Source organism: Artemia sp. Qi Xiang Cuo, chromosome 10, assembly GCF_049724085.1.
Source record: "Artemia sp. Qi Xiang Cuo chromosome 10, ASM4972408v1, whole genome shotgun sequence".
Lineage (NCBI taxonomy): Eukaryota > Metazoa > Arthropoda > Branchiopoda > Anostraca > Artemiidae > Artemia > Artemia sp. Qi Xiang Cuo.
In genome coordinates, this window is record NC_142803.1 from 74,978,892 (window position 1) to 75,000,861 (window position 21,970).

General features: G+C 33.5%; 2 protein-coding genes across 2 annotated transcripts in view; one reads left to right on the forward strand and one right to left on the reverse strand.

Annotated features, from left to right (window-relative positions):
- Positions 1 to 21,970, forward strand: part of LOC148948161 (palmitoyl-protein thioesterase 1-like) — a 635,005-nt gene that overhangs the window by 438,741 nt on the left and 174,294 nt on the right. The window lies entirely within an intron of this gene.
- sax (type I BMP receptor saxophone) overlaps positions 5,371 to 21,970 on the reverse strand; it is a 62,597-nt gene continuing 45,997 nt past the window's right edge. The window contains exons 8-10 of the mRNA XM_089095714.1: positions 20,590 to 20,777; positions 10,048 to 10,273; positions 5,371 to 6,194 (exon numbers count right to left, since the gene is read on the reverse strand). Coding sequence (XP_088951840.1) covers positions 6,015 to 6,194; positions 10,048 to 10,273; positions 20,590 to 20,777 — 594 coding nt within the window. The 3' untranslated portion in view covers positions 5,371 to 6,014. The remainder of the gene's footprint in view (positions 6,195 to 10,047; positions 10,274 to 20,589; positions 20,778 to 21,970) is intronic.

Consider the following 21,970-nt stretch of genomic DNA (forward strand, 5'->3'; position numbering starts at 1 on the left):
AAAAAAGGCTGTGGATTTTCAGTTTAGTATACATATACTAATATATACTCCTTAAGTTTTAATAAGTTTATTTATTAAAGAGTTAAAACATCTAAAACACAATTTATTTAAATTTTACAATAAATAACCGAGTCGAACTCAAAATAAGCAAAAATTGACGTGAGTAAGGCTGACAATCCCCATGCCTTCTCAGGATCAGAACATAATTTGAACTTTACTGAAAACAAAATATATTTAAAATGTTTTCACTTTGTTTTTACTTGTTAAAAATATTTTTATTATATATATGACGGAAGAAGTCCTCCCCCTTGCACTCCGATTACAGCGCGAGTGTCTCTGCCCTTTTTAAGAGCAACAAGATATTGGAGGGCAAGTAGCCATTCTCTCAAGCCCATTTTTTCCAAACGCATCCAGTCAAATTTATGAGACGGCCACTTTGTTTAGCATAGTAGAACGGTCCAGCAACTATGTCCTTAGGGATATCAGACATGTCAACCCCCCTCAATTATGAAATTGGCCCATTATGCTTTAAAACTAAATGTTGCTTTAAAATAAATCAAAAGGCATGGTGTTAAACGATTACCAATAAGACACCTCAGCAATATATCGAGAACCACTGGGGGTATTAAGTTGAAACTTTTGGGGATACTACTATTATTTGTTCTGCTCTTACAATTTAAATAAATAAAAAGAGTACAAGTGTATCCAGGTTGTCAAAGAGCATAGATAAAACCTTTTGGGAATGATTTTAACTTTCATTTGCAGGTCAACCTCAGAAGCTATAAAATTAAATTAAAAAATACTGTTTGTGTCAGGATTAAAAATTGTTGAAAAAGTTTCTCCAACATACAAAAAGCAACCCTTATTATGGATTCTTATAGAAGAAAACCGAAAAGATGTACAATATTTTCTTTTCTAAGAAAAATAATATTTTAATAAAAAACGACCAGAAATTAGTTTAAAAAACTTTTTCCACGAGACAAGTTTTTCAAAGAACAGTAAAGAGCTCCATTAGGCCAAGAATGAGCAAAAATAAAGTCAAATAATCTTCCAAGCGTAAAACTACCACCAATCACTATCAATAAACAAATGTAACTCAAAAGGAACAAAAATTGCAATTAATAGCGGAGTAAAACTCAAAACGAGCAAAATTTAACACGAGTAGGGCTGATAACCCCTAAGCCTTCTCAAGACAAAAACAATTTGCGCTTTACTGAAAACAAAATAAGTTAGAAATGTTTTCACCTTTCTCACTTTTATAAATGAAAAATTATCAAAACCTTAACGAAGAAATGCCAGTATATGTCAATTTAACTGACAATCCACGGTAATTTGTTTTTTTTTTCAGTAAAGCGCAAATTTTGTTTTTCGCAAAGTAGCCGAACTTTTTTATACTTAAACGAGATGATTTTTTGAATACCACAGCCTTTCCATTAAAAGGTAAATTAAAGTTGATTAAAAGGTAAATAAACGGAAAATCAAAAGGTAAATGAGAGTAAAATTCCTGTCATTATAGCAACAATAGCGCCAAAAACACCCCTAGCGGAAGGGTTGAGAACTAACATTCCTGGTAGCTACCATTAAGCCACATTCTACTCATTAAAAGGTAAACGAAAGTTAACCGATTGTTTATTTTTTTCTCCCTCTTGGTTGGGGCGTTGAATTTGACGTTTTGCATCGTCTATTCACACAGAATTACTTCTTTATTGAAACTTTCTTATATTCCAAAAAAACAGCTTTAAATTTGAAACCATCTGGCTCATAAACTCTAAATGTTCTATCGAGTGGAAATAGAATAATACTTCTAAAATATTTTTATCTAAGTTTGACGTGTTTGATTTACAATTTTATTTAAATCGCAATATAGAGCTAATATATTTATATAATTTCATTTGGGCTTAAAACATTTTTATTGATAAATTAAGTTACTATACATAATAAGAGTTAGCTGAAAATTGAACATTTCAAAGCTGCTTTCAAATATGCCTATTCGATTTGTTGTGTAGCCCAAATATGCCTGTTAGTAAGTTTTGTTGTATCACTTTTCAATCCGAGGTAAAAATGTGCAAAACTAATTTTTTTATTTGTCTTTTAAGATTTTGTTGGATAACGCCATATGGTATTAGACCACTCACTAAAGGTTTCTCGTCAATCATTTTTTTTACTGTTTGGCTAAAATCCTAAACAACCTCAAAAATATAACCTGCTTGGCGGGATTAAGCTCTTAAATGCTAATTTTGACCTAATATACATTTTATTCAAAATAGTGTGTAAAAGGAATGGTTCTTTTACTTTTTTCAAAATTAATGCTAGGAAGTAACAACGCGTAAATCTTCTTGGTTAAACAGGAAAAAAACTTTCTCAATTCAGTGTATACCAAAAGTGATCTTATGACGTTGGAACTAAATAATCAGGTTGTAGTCAATTATAGTGAAATAGAACTTTGGAAAATTGAATGGTCGGACTTTACTCAAACATCAAAGAGTACAGAATCAGATGAGACAGAATTTTTTCATATGAATTACAAACTACTAGCGCCGTTGTCAGTGCAGCGTTACCTAGCATGATTTAAATTTTGCAAAACCCTGTAGCTTGGGAAACTTGAAGTTCTAATATTTATCTGAAAAAAAAGGTGTGAAAACTTAACTCACCCAATACCTAATATGGTTTTAATAATTTAATTGTTTTCTGGGAAACAGTAGAAGGAACAAGTCGGATCTCTTAGAAGACAGTACTACTACTACTACTAACAACTCACCGCAGCACCAAGCCGCCTGAGGCCAACACAGCTACGCACGCTCCTCCGCCATCCCAATCTATCCAAAGCCTCTCCTTTTACACCCGCCCATGAAGTTCCCATTTCCTTTAAATCTTCCTTTATGACGTCCTCCCACCCCAGACGAGGACGACCTGCTTTCCGTTTAGCCCTAGACGGTACGCTGAAAAGAACAGTCTTCGGCAATCTGTCATTCTTCATCCGCACATCATGCCCTGGCCACCTCAACCTTTCTTTCATTATAGCCCTAGAGAGCGGTATTGAACCACATTTTTCGTATAGCCTATTGTTTGAAATACGGTCAGTCAGCCGGATACCCAGAACAATCCTTAAGCAATTTCTCTGGAAAACATCTAGCAAATCTTCATCCGCTTTTCAGAGCCATTTAACTTAATTATTCCTTGACTGTCAATCATCAATACGTTCTTGACTAAAATTGTCTAAATGAGTATGCTTTGACTAAAACTTTGACGTATTAACTTAAATGCCTAGATTAGTTTCTTAAAGGCTTATTTTGGCAATTATTCCAGGTCTAAATAAGTCTCACTTCATAATATGCAAAATAATCCTAGTTAACATATTTTCCTCACTATTTTCCTTGTTTTTCCTGTTTTCGATCACATTTTTCAATATTTTGTCGATTTTCCAAGTCTTGAAAATCGTTTATAGAACAAAAACCCAAGAGCCATCTAGATAATCAAACCTAGCATAACCTAACTTAACATAAATTTATCAATATTAGCCTATTTATATCTTTTCGGTATATGGCAGTGATGGTGTTTACCTTTTTTAGAGTATTTGAAAACGGATAAATACAGTCAAATCTGTTTACTTCTCAAAATTTTGTTAAAAAAAATTGTACAACAGTGAAAAAAGTGAGGATAAAGTTCTTCCCTGGAAAATATGTTAGCTAGGATTATTTTGCAGATTATGAAGTAGGCATTGTTTTTTTTTTTTTAATGTCTGCTTATGTACTGGCGTGGACATACATTTATACCTTATTCCAAATCGTATAGTAATTGTTTCTTTCTAATTCAGTAAAATAAAGACTGGAAAGTTACATCCTGTAAACTTTAATTGTTGAAACAGATAAAAGAACAAAAGCACTAATTTATTGTGTACCAAGAGTATTATACAATTTGCTGAGATAGTGACAATCATAAAAATGACACCTTAACCCTTTCACTCACCAGATCCATCTTAGTTTTCACCTCATCTCTTACTATCAAGGTCGTATCCAAGGGGGGGGGGTTACCCGGTTTGAACCCCCCCCCCCCGAAATTTTTGACCGAGTCGAAAATTAGTAAAAACCTAGGTAAAAATCAGTAAAATTAGTCGAAAACTGAGTCAAAAATTAGTCGGTCAGACCCCGGTCGATGGGGTTTGTCGATGATAATAGATATGCAGTCTTACAACATGCTGTTTGATAGGGTTTGGTTGAAGACAAAGGTTAAGCAGTTTTAAGACATGTTGGTCGATGGGGTTTGTCGATGAAAATCGTTTCGCAGTTTTACGACATGCCGTTTGGTGGGGTTTGTCGATGACAACCCCCCCCCCCCCCGAAAAAAAATCCTGGATCCGTCCTTGCTTACTATACATGATTTTTTTTACCTTAAATAGCTGACGACCACGGTTAATTTTACTATTGGTTCGTTAATTCTATAAATTGATAGTTATCCTCTTGACTCTATGAGGTAAAAGAAATAAACAATATAAAAGACATGCTGATCTTTCCTATTAATTTTTGGGTCAATTAAATTACCTCACTTTTGTGTAACTTATATTTCTGCTCTTATCCGTATATTTTATTAATTTATAGTAATTCCTCTATTCAATGAGGCTATGGCATCTATTTTTTATCAAGAAAAATAAAGGATATTCCATTTGGTCCCTTACTGATTTTTTAATTCTATTAGATCAATAGAAATCATCCTTGTTTAGTTAGATAATATCCAAAATAAAAGACTAACACTTTAACATTCTCTTCTGCTTTTATAAAATCTATTTCTATTATTGTCATTTAATTTTCCCCATTTTTTTCTTTTTACATTATTGCATTATATTTATTCTATTTAGTATCTATTTCATTATTACTTTATTAATTTACTCTATTAGTCCTTTAATCAATCAATTTACGGGTTCTTCTTTCTCGAATGAATTATTTGTATCTAAAATAAATAAGGGGACCCATTCCTTTTAGGGAGCTATTACCTATAGAAAACAGTCTCTTTTAGAGGTCTATCCCAGTAGTACTTATTTCCAACAGAAAAGAGTTACTGTTCAATGCAAAAACGACTAAACATTAAGAAAAAAAACTTCAGAATTAAATAAAATATATAAATGAACAACATTTGAAGTGAAAATATAACCATCTCGAAAAAAGAGTCGTAGTAAAAACGAGAAAGAAAGGGAGAGGTATTTGAAGCAAAATATTTAATTTTAAATATTTTTAATTTTATATAATAATTACATAATAATTATAATATTTATATAATAATTATATAATAATTTTATATAATAATTAATATTTTTAATAATATTTAATAATTTTTAATTTTAAATATTTAATATTTAATTTAATTTGTTTCGAAAAACTTGATAGTCAATAAAAAGTAGATGAATTAAAGGAAAAAACAATTAAAGTGAAAAAAAATGTCATAGTTTAAAAAATGTATGTAAATAAGAAAAATACAAAACTCTAAGGGAAACTGTTACAAGCAAAATTTTTCTTTCATGTTTACAAAAGAGGCTTTAAAATAGTATTGAACAGGAAAATGTTGCTTGCAAAAAGGAGATTAGTGGTTTTCGAAAAAAAAGTCGAAAATAAAACTACAGGAATGAAGGGATTGGAACGTTTAAAGAAAGAAAAAACAAATAAAAATTTAATGAAAAAAGGGAATTTAAAAAAGAAGACGTTAATAGCCAGAAGAAAGTCAACTTTTTTAAAACAAAAGTGACGCTCATGTAAAAAATGTAGAATTAAAGATACAAACATTAATCACAAAAAGTTATAATTTCAGAAAAGAAAACTTCCACGTCAAATAAAAACACATGAATGAAAGGGTTAAAAATAGTTGCTCGAACTACATTTTTAAAAGATAATTCTAATCACAGGTTAAACATTATTGCTACGTTACTAGCGTGGACATTAAAATATGAACGTTCCAGTACATATTAAATGAATGGGTGTTACTACGTAATAGAGGCAACTGGCACATAAGTATATTAGACAAGATTTTCAACTTTTTGAACTTTTGGACGAGCCAGCCAATGAGTTAGGCACTGTCGTATTTACATCATCATCGTCATCCCAAGTGGCCAAACGCAGTAAAGACTTCTTGACTCGGAGTATTGGCAACCGTGCATTTGGATTTTGATGCCAACATTCTTTCATAATATGGGAAAGGCCGGATAAGATCTGAAATAAAAAAAAATTCTACATAAGGTTCAAACCCTAGAGAATAAAATATTGATGCCGGGAAAAAGGAAGAAATAAAAATCAGAAAGGAAAAGCTGATTTTTTAATTACAGTTGTAAAGATTTATTAGACCAATCGAAGGTACAAAGAACATCAAAATGAGAGAAATTAGAACAGCAAAGATCTAAAGCAATGAAGAAACAAAATAAAGGCACATAAAACTTAAAATACAATTCGAAGAATATCTAAAAAGAATGTCTTTGAATACATCTGGCATAGCAAGTATAATACGCATTTAAACTTTTTATTCTTATTTTTTCTGTTATTGTGAATCATTTTTAAGAACAAAGGAGATTAAAATGATAATATCTTTTGCCCCCTGGTTCCTTATTAGGCAATCATGCCTGAAAACATGTATTTTATAGGTTTTTTCCTTTTTGTAGTTATAAAACATTCAGGTTGGAAGCTTTGTGGAAAATTGTTGTGAAGTGTTGCCATACTGAACCGTGAAGCAAAAAAAAAGAAAAAAAAAAAGAATTGAATAATTCACAAAAGCATGTTGTATGTGTTTTGACAATAGATCATACAAACAAGATTCTCTTATGGTTTCCTTTCTCTTTTTTTTTGAAGACCAGAACTTTCTCAGATTTGGAATTGTAGATGAAACAGGACAGGTTGCTTACTAATGCATCTAGGTCCAATCTAGATCCATCTAGGTCGAAATAAAAAGCCGTCCTCTCCAAATAGGTTAGGAAGAGGTCATAAAGAAGGAGTCAAATAAAATATGAACTTCTCGGGAGAGGGTGAACAGTGAAGCTTTGAGTAAAGTGGGACGGAGAAGGAGCTTGTGCAGCTGTGTTGGACCTAGGTGGCTTGATGCTGCAGTGAAGTAGGAACGGGTGATAAGGATACGATTGTTGATAAGGAGAATGTTAGTGAACTCTGAGAATGTGTTCAGTCATGATAAAGTTCTAAGAAATGATTTGGAAAAGACTGGATTTACACAAATAAGAGACAATCAAAATCTATATTGAGAGGCCGAGTAGAGACAATACGAAAAGAACTGAAAAATAATAATGCCTTAGATGCTGATAGTGGGGTCAATAGGTTCTTAAACATAGGCGTAGCAAAGCTAAGGATAAATCACCGGAAGTTACAACTAGGATTTTAGAAAAAATGGAACTACTTAGTAATTTTAGGAAAACAGTAGTTAAACCTTTTTATGAGAAAAAGTACTAAGATTGAGCCAGGTAATTACAGGGATATTTGCTTGCTTTCTGTAGGAAGTTGATATTTATTAGAGATGAGATGTTGTATATATATTTTTACGAGAAAGACAAGGGAGTGTTAAGAGGGGCAGAGATTGCTTCGATCCAACTGTCACCCTTAAGATGGGCCTAGACGGTCAATCATTTTGATCAAAATTTCCGTCAATCCATTGACGTGTGCTTCATCGGACCTTTCAATTTCGACCAGCGCTGATCTAACACACTACTTTTGATCAAAATAATTGACCGTCTAGGGCCTACTCTAGGTTAATGATTTAATGTCTGAATCCTCAGACTGTCATGGTTCTCAGTTTTATAAATTTCACATAGCCATCTCATTCATATGAGAGTACTTGCATAGCATACCTGTCCTGGCATTGTAAGTCCTGCCCCACAATACATTTAAGTAATCAATGGCATTTGACTGATATTGAGTTATCAAAACGTTAATATTATCTGATTTATTAAAGTTATAAAAGTAAAAACCTTTATATTTTTTCAGTAAAGTGCAAATTATGTTCGGGTCTTAGGAAGGCATAGGGGGTTTTGAGCCCTACTCATGTTAATTTCTGCTGATTTAGAGTTTGACTCTGTTATTTATTTGAATCCCTGTTTGTTTTGGGTTTCATTTATTTGTCGATGCTGATTTGTGGTAGTTTCACGTTTGTTAGATTATTTTATTTTATTTATGCTCATTTTTAGTTTAATGAAGTTCTTTACTTTTCATTGAAAAACTTATTCTTTGGAAACAGTTTTTTTAATTAATTTAAGTAATAAATGGCATCTACGGGAATAATATTACTGTGGTTAAAGTGAGTTAAGTAAGAAGTGGGGTTGGTATTCATTTAGGTGAGGCAGAATGAGGTGAGGTGAGGCAGAATCAAAATTTAGGAAGTATTGTGTCATATCCCTGTTTACATAGATTACTTTGATGGATTTTGTTCAAAAGAGCCCGACAAAGGCAATTGGAGAGCATGGGGTCACATGGGAGGGTGAAATTTCACCTAGACTTAGATTATGCTGATGTTTTACTGTTCTAGATGAAAATGATTGAGCATGAAGGATTTTTGGGGGATTTTGAGTGCTGAGGGTGCAAGATTAGGTTTGAATATTATTGTTCAGAAGACTATGTCACTTCGACTGATAGTAAAACATAATTTCGTAAACTACATTGGCCTGCCATAACAGAAAGAAAGAAAACGATCAAAATGGGGTTTTAAAGGCCCAGCAAAAATGCTGAAGGAACACCCAAAGCGAATATTTCGACAGAACAACCGGCTCTCTTCTACACCGCGAACAAAATAACGTAATCTAGGAGAATGCTGAAGAAAAACCAACAGAAAACAAACGCGAAAAGTCAACAACGCCAGTTAAAAATAGCGAAAAAATTAAAAGATGAATAAAATTTAACAAAAGCCCGAAAATTATAAGAATTAAAATCAAATACCTAAAAACCATAATGTGAGTCATTCGCCAATATGCACGATTTGCACAACATCCAAACAATTCTGAACTGCCATCAGCAGATACTAAGGAAAAACATTAGTATCCACGAACCAACGTTTCTTTTTGTTTTGTTTTTTCGGCATTTTCCTTATTATTTTGTTCGCGCTGAAGAAGAGAGGCGGTTGTTCTCTCGAAATATTCGCTTTGTTTGTTTCTTCAGCATCTTCGTTTGGCCTTTAAAAACCCCATTTTTGATCGTTTTCTTTCTTACTGATAGTAAAGAGCTGATTTTGCTTAACAAGAAGATAAATCGAATGGATATGAGCAATATTATAAGCAAATATGTGGATGCAGTAGAGATGCATAAATAAGAATAGCGTTCGTAGTTTTTGAGTTGCTTTTTTTTTCTTTTTTTGAAGAATAGGTAGATAAGCCTGCAAACTAAGATTAGAATATTTGAAGCCAGGGTAGCGACAGCTTCTTTATGAATGAAGAAGCTTCGTTTTGTAAAAGAAGCTATGCGAAGAATGTGGTTTGAGCCTTATATCTAAGGCCATTATTAAAAAATCCAATATGGTAGCTAGGCTACGTTGTAAGGATGAAGGCTGGGGTAAAGCTAAAAGCAAGGGTAAATTGTTGTTACTCCTAATAGGGTAACAACAAGTGATAAGAAAGGAAAATGGAAATTTTCTCCGAGAATATAAAGAGTGAAGCTCTCAATAAATTGGATTGAAACATGTGCAGCTGTGTTCATTCAAGATGACAATTTCTTTGTGTATGTGTGTATTTATCTTGATATTGTTCTAGTTGGCTTACCAAAATATATGCATGTGGAATATACAATCTGCCGCTATGGCACCACAAAAAAGAGGAAAGCTTACCTCACATTTTGACCACCTAGTCATAATATATGCATGTGGAATATACAATCTGCCGCTATGGCACCACAAAAAAGACGAAAGCTTACCTCACATTTTGACCACCTAGTCAAAATATATGCATGTGGAATATACAATCTGCCGCTATGGCACCACAAAAAAGAGGAAAGCTTACCTCACATTTTGACCACCTAGTCAAAATATATGCATGTGGAATATACAATCTGCCACTATGGCACCACAAAAAAGAAGAAAGCTTACCTCACATTTTGACCACCTAGTCAGGATTTCTGGACGGTATTGGTCAATGCAAACCACCTTTTTCATATCATCAAAAGATGGGTCCGGAAGCACCACATCATAGAATGGCGGTCTATACTCATCAAATATTCCATCAGTAGTAGATCGTCGAGCAATTTCCCACAACACCAAACCAAAAGCGTAAATGTCCACCCGTCTATAAGATTCAAAAGCCTCCATATTCATCCTAAAAAAAAATGTATTTAGCATGAAAAGACTTAGTGTAATTAGAAGGGCGACCTTTCAGATTAAATAAATAAAAAACAAAATTCAAGTGAAAATAAAGAAACACATAAAACACAAAACTAATAGAAATTATCTTCATGTCTGTACGTATATATATTAGTTAAGGCGGGAGTGGCCTTACCACTCCCCAATCTTTAACACTCAGGCTTAAACTGCGCTATGTTGAAAGTATGATCAGAATCTATGCTGTGGTGTCAATATAAATGAATATGAATATGTGTAACCAATGTCGTATCCCCAAGGTAGGGTGGAGGGTGGTAATGGGATTTATCCCAGTCCCAAAAATTTTTGTCCGACTCGTAAAAACGCAACAAAATGTCTATAAATGACCTTTGATGAGTTTTGTATTGTAACCCATCTGAAAAAAAGAAAATCCTGGATGATGTCATAGTCTATATCAATACCTGTACTGAAAATCAGTATTTATTCCATACCATTCTATAAGAATGACTTTATAGAATATTATTCAATATAATTATATTCTATTACCGTTCGTATCTTTTTATCTAACGCCTTTTACCTCAACGCCTTTTTACCTAAAGTACAAAAATGTAAATGGGTCCCGGCGTCCCCCAAAAAATTCCTCTCGCGGAAAATTCCCTCACACGCAAAATTGAGCAGCCAAAGAGGAATGTTACAATAGGTACCGCAAAATGCCGATCAGATTTCCCAAGCGGTAACAAAAGGACCAGATATACAAAACAGTTTTAGGACATGGGCAGGTTGGTCTCCAATCACTTTCATCTTACAAAAAAAAGACTAGAAATCTCAATTTCTGATCGATAGACCATCCCCCGAAGTTTCTACAACCACGAGGCGGAGGTAGGGATGAAGAAGGGGCAGTCCTCCTCCTATACGGAACAACTTTTGCTCATTTGGGGTTTAGTACTACTCTTCATATTTCGTAATAACAGCGTAGACCAGATATATTCTCAGACATCAAGAGGAATAAATATCAGTTTCCACCTCCCATTCCATCACCACCCGCCCCTTCCTCAGAACTAATTTTGTATTTACCTGAAGGCTCAATGAGGAGTGGAAATGATTGTGCGAATTGGAAAAAGTAATAAAAATGCATAAAAACATATTTTTTATTCGTCTTTTAAGTTTCTTGGTGTCCCCCTCCCCTAAAAAAACTAAACCCTCAAATCAAAGTTCTTTATATGGCCCTGGGAACTATATCAATATAGCTTCTAATTATTATAATAATAAAGTTAATGATTTAAATTCCAACAACCCATAGCACTAATAGAGAAGAATTAAAGAAATATATGGACAAAGTCATTCCAAAGTTGATTTTAATTTCCCTGGACACACTAGTAAGACTGCCAGCGATTTCACATTGTACCTTGCTTCCATCGGTCTAAGTCTCCCCCTTTCATTGGCTCAAGTCAAACTATTCCTCCCAATACTTCCTTCCCCTTTATTTCTCCCTCTGATGTTATAAATAAAATTCTTAAGCTTAGAAAATCATGTATTTGTCCCCTGGACCTTCCAGTTGGCTTAATTAAAGCCTTTTCGGACAAACTTGCTGAACCTTTATCAAATATTTTCAACCACATCACAAAATTTGGTAAATTCAAAATGTTGCTGGAAACAAGGTTTTATACCACCTGTCCCCAAGAAATGCGCCAGTCTGACTTTCGCCAAAATTCGCCCCATTACGCTCACTTCTGTTTTTTCCAAACTTTTTGAAGGTTTCCTCTCTGACTAGCTTAAGGATAAAATTTGTCCACGTATTGACCCCCGGCAGTTTGGTAACTTAAAGAAAACTTCCACCACCCATTACCTTGTGCACTTAATACTTGCCGTCATGAGTAACCTTGATAAACCCAATGGCTGGCTGAACCTTGTCGTAGTTGACTTCCAATAAGTTTTTGACCTGGTTGACCACACCACCATAAATTGTTCGCTCCTGGTTAGCTTTAAACTTGATCCTCTGTAAGTAAATATTGTTATATCGTTTCTTTCAAATAGTTCCCAATTTGTTAAATACAAAAATATTTTCTCTAACCCCCTCCCTATATATTGTGGAATTCCTCAAGGAATCTTATTGGGACCACTTTTATTTCTAGTCGTGATTAATGATATTGGTAAGGACTTCCCCGTAGGTGGAAATACGTGGATGACTTGACGATCCTCGAAGTATGTCACAGGAATATTAAAAGTGACCCCCTTGAAATTCTATCCCACATTTCGGATGAAGCTAAGAACCTAAATATGAAAGTAAATTCCAATAAATCAAATATAATGACGATAACGTTCTTGAAATCTATTCCCGCCTTCTTTGACTCTATACTCCCAGATATTTCTTTGTCTTCCTTTAAATAACTTGGGGTTACAATTTCCTCTAATTTAAAGTGGGATATCCACATGAAAGATATTGTCCGTAGAGCTAATGCGTCCATGTAAATTTAACATCCCCCCATCCCATTCTTTTAGGATTTATACTTCCTTTGTTGGCCCGCACCTTGAATATGCTTGTCCAGTTTGGCATCGTGGCATTTCCCATTATGAATAGAATAAAATTGAATCTATTCAAATAAGATCCATAGGAATAATTTTTAAAGAAACTCTGGTACCATATTCACTCCTTCTAAACAAGGCCAAACTAGTAACTCTTGAGCACAGGAGAGGAACGCTATGCCTCCGTTTTGCAAAAAATGCAATAATAAACCCTCGCACGGAAAACATTTTCCCCAAAAGACACTCCCCATCCAGACACCACCTGCCAAGTACTGTATCTGAACCCATCCCTATCTTGTCCTCCATCCGTTGTTTAATTTACAGATATGAAAAAACCTTTGTCCCCTTCATTACTGATCAAATAAACCACTAGTTTTTTTTTTTTTTTTTTTTTTTTTTTTTTTTGTTTTTTTTTTTATGGTGATACCCATGCTGGTGTCCGCTTGGCTCTTCCGTTCCCTCCCCTTTTTTTATAATGTCTTTTCAACTTTTTAAAAGTTATTTTTATCTCAATTTTTTTTTGGTTTTGTTTTAATTTGTGCCTTTTTAGCCTTCTTACATTTGACACTTTTTGTTAGACTAATGAATGGCTTTGCCTTTCTGATATTGTTGTTTTTGGCATTGTTTAGCCAGTTTTTTAGTTGTTGTGCTATTTATGTCTTTTTTTATTATGTGACCCCGAAATGCGAATTCGGCCCTTCGGGGCTTGTGATAGCCATTTTCTTAAATAAATATCTTATCTTTTTTCTTTTTTTATTTCCATTCTACCCCTGTCTCTACCTTAGAACTGATTCTGTGATTATCTGAAGGGACGATGTGAGTTAGGAAGTTATAGGGATCTCCATCCTTTAGTAAATGCACCCTTTGAGGGATCTCCCTCCCACCCTAACTACAAACAATCTGAGAACCCCATTGTAGTGGTTTAAATATCTTATATGTAAATGTTTGGAATTGTGTATTTTTTTATTTTTTTTTTTGGCCGAAGAATGATCAGCGATGTAAAAGACCCAAGTCAGGCAGAACTTCCATCCACATGAACTATAATACCCGTCTCTGTCCATCAGATTTTTGTTTTAGTAAAATTTTTATTAAGCAAAACTACTGTTCATTGAAAATTGTAACTAAATTACAAAATCTTGTCCAAGATTCTATTTAAAATTCAATACTTGAATTCTCAAACAGAAGACTGAAATAACGAGAATCTACCAACTCATTTACAATTATTGGTACATAATTGTAAATGAGTTGGCTGTAGGGCTTTTAGTGTTAATAAATCATATACTATAATAATCATCATGTCATATCATACATTCTAACAGTAATAAATCGTGTGTTTAGTGGACTGGTAACCCACATAATATCTTGGTTAAGTCTGAGTATGATTTGAAAAGCGATCAGAAATTAAATAAAAGTAAACTTTTCCTAGTGAAAGTAAGGAGTAACATTAAAACTTAAAACAAACAGAAATTATTCTGTATATGGTGGGTTGGGGGGACACCCTCTCTTCAAAGCCTAAATTTATGCTAAAGTTGGGCTTTTGTCATTATTCATTTAAAGAATAATTTTACAGGGATTTTTCCAGCTGATCTAAAGAAAGCGAGAGTGGTACCAGTTTTTAAAGGGGTAGATCCATTGGATGTGTCTAATTACAGGCTGATTTCACTTTAATCGAAATTTTCAAAAGTTTTTGAAAAACCAATGCATAAACAACTTTCGAATTTTTTGGAAGTTGAGGGTTTTCTGAATTTGTGAAAATTCGGATTCCGTCCTGGACACTCTACAGTGTCTCTTTCTATTTATATAAATAAAATGATGGATCAGGGTGAAATCCGTATGGCAATACTCCTGGACATAAAGAAGGCGATTGATTGCATGTCCCATGATATACTACTCGGTAAGTTACACCATATCGGAGTGAGAGGCCATATTTTTTCGTGGTTTAAAAGTTATCTTGAAGATCGAGTAATTATTGTGGGGAATGATCGTTCTTCATCGAAAACTCTGAGTTGTGACGTGCCCCAAGGCTCAATACTTGGCCCTCTCTTATTCCTTATTCACATAAATGATTTACAATTTATTTTTGCTCGCCCCTTAGTTCGTTGCTGCATTTTGTGCCATAGCACTTCATTATCTAACCCAAGTTTGGATTTGAATTCGGACGAAGTGTTGCAGGGCTTACAGACGACACCCTTATTGGATGCGCTAAAGAGAATGGTGAGGAACTGGTTCATCGACAACAAAAAACAATGGAGCGTGTTCATTTGCGGATGGATACTAACAAGATGACGATAAATGTACAGAAATCCCATGTTTTGCTGTTTTCATGATTAAGAAAGCTCCAGCCTTCTTTTAAAGGTCTCGAAACGTCTAGAAGGGTGATTCAGAGAACAAATAGTGAATCTGTCAAGTATCTGGGGATGTACATCGGTGAACACCTATCTTTTAAACAACATTCTGCAGCGGTGGGCCTAACAATTTCAAGAAGTCTGGAATAAATAAAAAACTAAAGCATCTTTTTCCTATTAAAATCCTTCGTCTTCTGTACTTCGCACTGATTCAATGACATATCCAATATTTCTCTCTTGTATGGCTGGCGACATTTAAAGTTCATACGAATATTATTATAAAATAAATAAAAAAAGCATTAAACCTAATTAAAGAAACGGATTCTTAATATTCTCTAGATAGTTTGGAAGTGTTTAATTGTTCAGTTTTTGTTTACAAATATTTTCATTCTCTATTACCAAAATACTTTTTCAGGAGTTGAAACACGTCAGGGATATCACGAAATAGAAGCCTGTTCGTTGTTCCGTTTACGCCATGCGTTCAGTCTTATTTTTCTTTGGATATTTTATGTTCACTAATATAGAATGGTCTACCACAGGAATTAAGACGAAAACCTAGTCTAACTTCATTCAAATTAAATTAAAAAAACATCTGAGTAAGAAGCCTTAATAATAGTAAAAAATTTCATATGATTTATTGTGATTAAAAATATCTGAAAATCTTTAAAAAATTTATAATGTTCATTTAATAATCTTATTTTCGTAATAAGATTATAAGCTATATCAGATCTTGTATTATCCCGTTGAATTTGAAATTTAAGTTAAGTTTTATTATTGGTATTTGTAAAGTATGGAGGTAATTTGAGTTCATGCTGGTAGGCATAGGGAGGACCGCGACTATGCGATACATTTAACAGTGTGATATAATGTTTCCTCAACAGGATTGACCTAGAGGGCCAGTTATTATGGATTAAGGCCTAGAATTTGTTTGTTAAATGTATTTGTGAGTATTTGTAATTTAAACCTAAAGTATTAATAAAACCAATCTGAAATGAATTGAAAAGCAACTATTGAAACACAGTAGTATTTCAGTATACAGTAGTAGTAGAGTAGGCCTCTGAACTGGAATAAGAAATTTTCTAAGACACTGTAGTCGGTAATAACTCATTTGGTTGCAATTGGCTGAAAAGCCGGTATAATCTTAAAAAAGACACTGGAATTTTCGATTTCCAATCGAATGATCCCCCTCCACAGTTTATTCAACCACCCTTCTCATAAAAACATTATATTTTAACAGTGAGCAACTTGCATACCTTAGAGCCCTTGCCCCAGGGTCTGGAAGGGGGGTTGTCAAACCCAGAGGTATGGTTATTTGACCTTTGGACTATTTTGGAAACAAGTTATCTCAAAATTTTGATCGGATGCGTTTGAGAAAAAAAACAGCTTAGCGGGTCTCTTGCATACCTTCAATTACTTTATTTTCAATTGGTAATCCAATGAGCGCCCTCCAAAGTTTATACGACTACCCCTTCCATAAGAAGTACCTTTGGGGAAAAACGCATATTAATACACTGAACCTTACGGCTCTTTACAATAGTCAACGCAATAGGATTGCCTCTGACTGGGCCTACTCAAACCGAGTAGTCAATGAATGGAACAACCTCCCCCAAGAAGTGGGGGAGGTTGACTCTACCATCTCTTTCACGAACAGTATTGACAAGTTTTTTTAGTGAAAGTAAATTTTTTAGAGGCAAAATCCCTTTTATAGCAGTATATTATTATTAAACAGATGAGTAAAACTTTCAATTTCCCTTCTAATGAACATCCGGAAATACACAGGAACATGGGGAAAACTTTCCCAGGGAGAATTCTTCACGACGAGGGGGGGGATTTTCCGGGGGAAAACACAGACACAACTTTCTGATACAATCAGTTTAATTATTTCAATAGATTGTCTAAGGATTATGGGTATACATGCTCACAACGGAAAGACATCTGATTTTGTGTTTTTGTTCCCGACTCTATCGAGGTTTCACTCTGTCAGGAATTTAATATGTTGTGTAAATATGGTATTAACAATAAAACCCTGGACCTTCTCACCAGGAGTTTTTCAAAGCTATTATAAGAGCATCCTTTCGTCTAAGAATGATTAGATTGTATTTATTGTAATTTAATTAATTGTAAGGATTGTGCTGCATTAATATTTAGATTATTATTTACATGACTACTTCATATTATTGTTAAATGGCTGTTACTGGAACAAAAGACTAATGGATTGATTAATAAGAATTTTGAGGTTTTGCTGGCTTTTTTTTATCACCTCCTTGCACTTCCTTGCAAATATAGTGTAGCTTCGGCTCCCCTCGTTGGCTAGAGTTGCGAGCTCACGTTGACTAGAGTTGCGTGACCAACTATAGCATCAAGCGTGCGAGAGGGCTGTTACCCCTCGCACGCTTGATATCATGAGGTCACATTTCAATTTTTTAGTTCAGATTTTTGGATTCTTGTAGACTATTTACATTCTAATAGTTATAAAATAAACTTACATACTTCAAACTTGGTTAGTTTCGTTGATTTTTGTATTTAAGCTAGTTAAATTAATTTGAATTATTTAGTTAATTCAATTTCTCCATTAGCTTTGCTGACTTGCTAAACTTGACTATTTTCTAAGAACTCAAAAAAATTCACACCCACACTTGTTTTAAACGAAGATTTCATTTAAACTGCTTTCTTTATCTATTGCTGTATTATTATTAAATTACATTTTTAGGTTATTTACTATTAAATTATTTTTATCATTGCTTTATATTATTAGAAGAAAATGGAATGATGTATTCAATGGATCAAAGCAAAGAAGTATTTTGGGTCTTACATTTCTCTTATATCCTTTTCTCCTGTTATATTGTATTATGTTATGTTATATCATTTTCTCCTGTTATATTTTTATTTCCAATTTCCGTTATGTCCTTTTCTCGTTATATCCAGCAAGTAAAATTAAACAAAAACTGTTGCTTCAGAAAATCAGCTAAAATAGTTGTAGATGGCTAATATGTAGTTATATTTATTAACTATATACTATATTATTTGTTAAAATAAAGTTATGTATATATGGTTCGTATAGTTATAATTTCAGGTAATATACTATATTGGTATGGTTAACTTATAGTTAATAAGTTAAATAAATTAAAACAAAAAATAAATTACAGTTAAATAAATTAACAAGTTAAAAAAAAAGTTTTCACTTTTTTTATCATTTACACACTTATTATTTCATATCTTCTTTTTTATTATTGCATAAGCATCTATTATTATATACGCATCTTATTATTTGGTAAATTTTGTTGGATAAAGTTCCAAGTTTTCTACAGTAATCCTTCCGAGCCACCTGGGGAAAACTTTCCGACTCGCCAGAAAAGGTATCAATTGGTGGTAGAGTGATAGCAGGAAACACTAACAAATAAAGAACTTGAAATATGCAAAGGAGCCCATTTTTTCCCCAAAAGGACCGCTTTGCAGTGCTAGCTTTTTATGCAAATTTAAGTTCTAATTCTGACATATACAAACTAAGAAACACCCCCTACCCGACAGGAAGGGAAATAAAAAAGAAATTTACTAGCAGCTATAAATCCCCATTCATAACGATAATTCATTACTGCAAAGATTAAGTAAATACTAAAACGTCAGTTTAGTTAATGCAAGTGATTAGATTTTACTGATTTTTACTATTTAGTACTAAATAGGGCTTTTGGCTATGGTGATTCATGTGGTGCAGTTTCATTTCGATCCAACACTGTTTTTGTGGGTTTCAGACAGGGCCGTATCCGAGATTTTTTTTTTTAGAGGGGCGGGTTTACAGCGATTTTTGTCGGGGGGGGGGGTCATAAAAAAAACTTAAGAATGCGCTCATATTCATTTTTGTTAGGTTTTTACGAGTCCGATAAACATTTCTGGGGGGAGGGGGGTCAAAATTCATTTACATAAATATTAATTACAATAAATACATTTATTTGTACAAATTTGTTTCATATGTAATTTTTAATATTGGAACTTCATTATAAATTTAATTTTTCACTAAGATACATTTAATTTTAGAATACGGTATCTGTTTTGGAATTTGAATCGACGTTTGGAAATTAAGTGATAGACTATCCACTTTCCAACAATTTTAAACATTTTTAATGTAGACAGTGTATAAATATATAATAAAATTATTATGTAGTTTTAAAAATCAAAATACTCATTTAATTTTTATACAGACTAAATAATCGTTTGATATCTATTCGATATAAAAACTATAGAAATAGACGACAGAAGTTTTCTTTCTTAAATTTGTTGCTACGATTTTAATATTTGTTTTTTTATATTTTGTTATAATTGCAATTAAACTATAATAAATATATAATGGGATAATAATTTAATTTTAAAACACAAAGTATCCATTTAACTTTTATAGAGACTAAATAATCGTTTGATGTCTGCTCGTTGTAAAACCAACGGAAATAGACCACAGAACTTTCATTATTAAATTGTATTCTTTCCGTTTTTAATATTCGTTTTTCAAGTTTTCAAAGATTCAATTTGTTGTTACCGGCTCCTTACATCTTGTTTTCGTCAGCTACGCAAATACTAAATTTCGAGTTTGTTTTATAATGCTTCTCCGTGCAATGGTTACAAATACAAAAACTTTAACCAATTACTATTGTGAAAAAAAATTATTTAGATCTTAATAGTAATTAGACGAAATTTTTAAAGCTAGAACAAGGCAATATATTATTATTCTACCAATTTTAGCAAACGCTATCAATTGACTTTGTTTAAAAAATTATCAATGTTTCAAAATAATTAAAAAATGTTCAGATATCTTCATAAATATTTTTCAAAAATGATTGATGGACTTGATCTGATTGGCACATTGCCACAAATGATCAATATATTTGTTCCGATGTTCCCGTGAACGTTCAAAATTCGTGAATGTCAATGTTTGTGGTGTTTAGTCACCAGTGTTATACCGGTAGGCCACAACGCCACTTGCGTGGTAATCTACGGGTGTCACCACTTATTTTAGGAGAATACCCTGGCCCAAAAATATAATGTGATGCCGCGTCTGCTACACCGGTTCTGCGAATATCGGGTTTGGTACTACACTATTTACAGTATACCCTGTCCCAAGGTATGATAACGCGATTGAGTGGTCAAATGGCCACTTTCTAAAGCCAGATGTACCCGCCTTGGGTTACGGAGAAAAGGAAATTTTGGACATTCACCGTTAAATGTACACATTAACCAGATTTTGGACATTCACGGTAACACAGACATAGAATAGCTTATGACATATAGAACAACTTCCATCCTTTCTTATCCCGTTTTTGTAAAAGTTTCCCTTTTTGAACTTATACGAAATCGGAAAAATTTTCTCATTATCCTTCAAGGCAGTTCCCTTTTTAAAAACTTGGGTCTAGGAACTCTTTTATAATTTTTAGCAAAAATTCCGTAAATTATAGCTTACGTTTGATCAAGGACTTCTGGCGGCATATATCTTCTGGTACCAACACGTGGATTTGCCATAATATTCAACTCTCCAGTGGTCTGAGTGTGCAGTACTGCCAATCCAAAATCAGCCAGGACACATTCACCATTAAGTTTTACCAGTATGTTCTTCGATTTTATATCCCTGTGAGCTATTGCGGGTTTCCCCTAAAAAGGTTAAAGACTAGTATAAAACTTGAAGTACGAAATAAGTATGCTTAGATGATGAAGAATCTGTCAACAGGAAACCTGTCAATAGAAGACTTTTAATCCACAGTTCAATGAATACTGGCACTTTGCCCTATAAAAAGGGGTTCATTCAAAGAAACTACCAAGATCAGGCCTTGGATGAAGACTAGCCCGCCTCTAATCGTTAACCGCGGGTAAACCATTAATCCACCCTTCAATGAAGAAAGGGTTAATGTGTTTTATAAAATAAAAATCGCCCCCCCCCCACCCCTCCCTTTAAGATTTGACGGACCACAAAGACGCCTGATAATCACGCAATGTATAAAAAAAAATCTCGAAAGGATCATAAAATTTTACAATTTCACCTATCCATCTATTCACAACAGGTTTCAGGCTTATCCATTCAATTGCTTTCTTCTTTTTTGAAGTGATAATATTCTTATATTAATTGTTTCTATTGTCCACACACAAATTTCACAAAAACTTCTAAGAAATCTCTCCTTTAGAATGGAATGTATACAATATCTTTCAATTCCGTAAAAATTTCTCAGAAATCTCTGTCAAACATTACTTAAATTCTCGAAAATGTGTCAAAATATCTCTTAAGAAAAGAAGCTTGAATAAAGTTACTCAAATTTTCCAAAATATCTTCCAGCAATCTCCTAAAAAAGAAGCATGTACTCAAAAATCTTTTTTAAAAAGAAGTGTGGGTAATATCTTTCAAATGGTTAAAAACTTCTGCATCTTTCCTAGAATAAGAATATGTCTAATAGATTGTATTAAGGTATAAATACTAGACACCACCTAAAAAGTCAAACATAGATGGTCTTCTTGCAGCCCCGTGATAGAAGTACATTTAATAATTTTAAATAGAAACCCTTTGACAGATCCTTGTGCAACACCATAGGTTAGTCCTCAAAGCGGGACAAAACTAAGGCTTATGCTGGAGTGAAGGGGCGAGGAAGATGTTAGGTCCTAGGCCGACTTCAGATGTAACGAAAATTTATATTCAAGTGAGGGGGAAGGGTGTTTAAACCTTTATCGTGTTAAATCTTTATAATTCAGAGCTTGCTTATTTCTTATGTCTCTTCCTCTCCAATATTGGCTTCATTTTCAGGTCTTTCAAATTTCCAAACCAATCCAATTGCCGTGCCATTTTTTTTTTTTTAGAT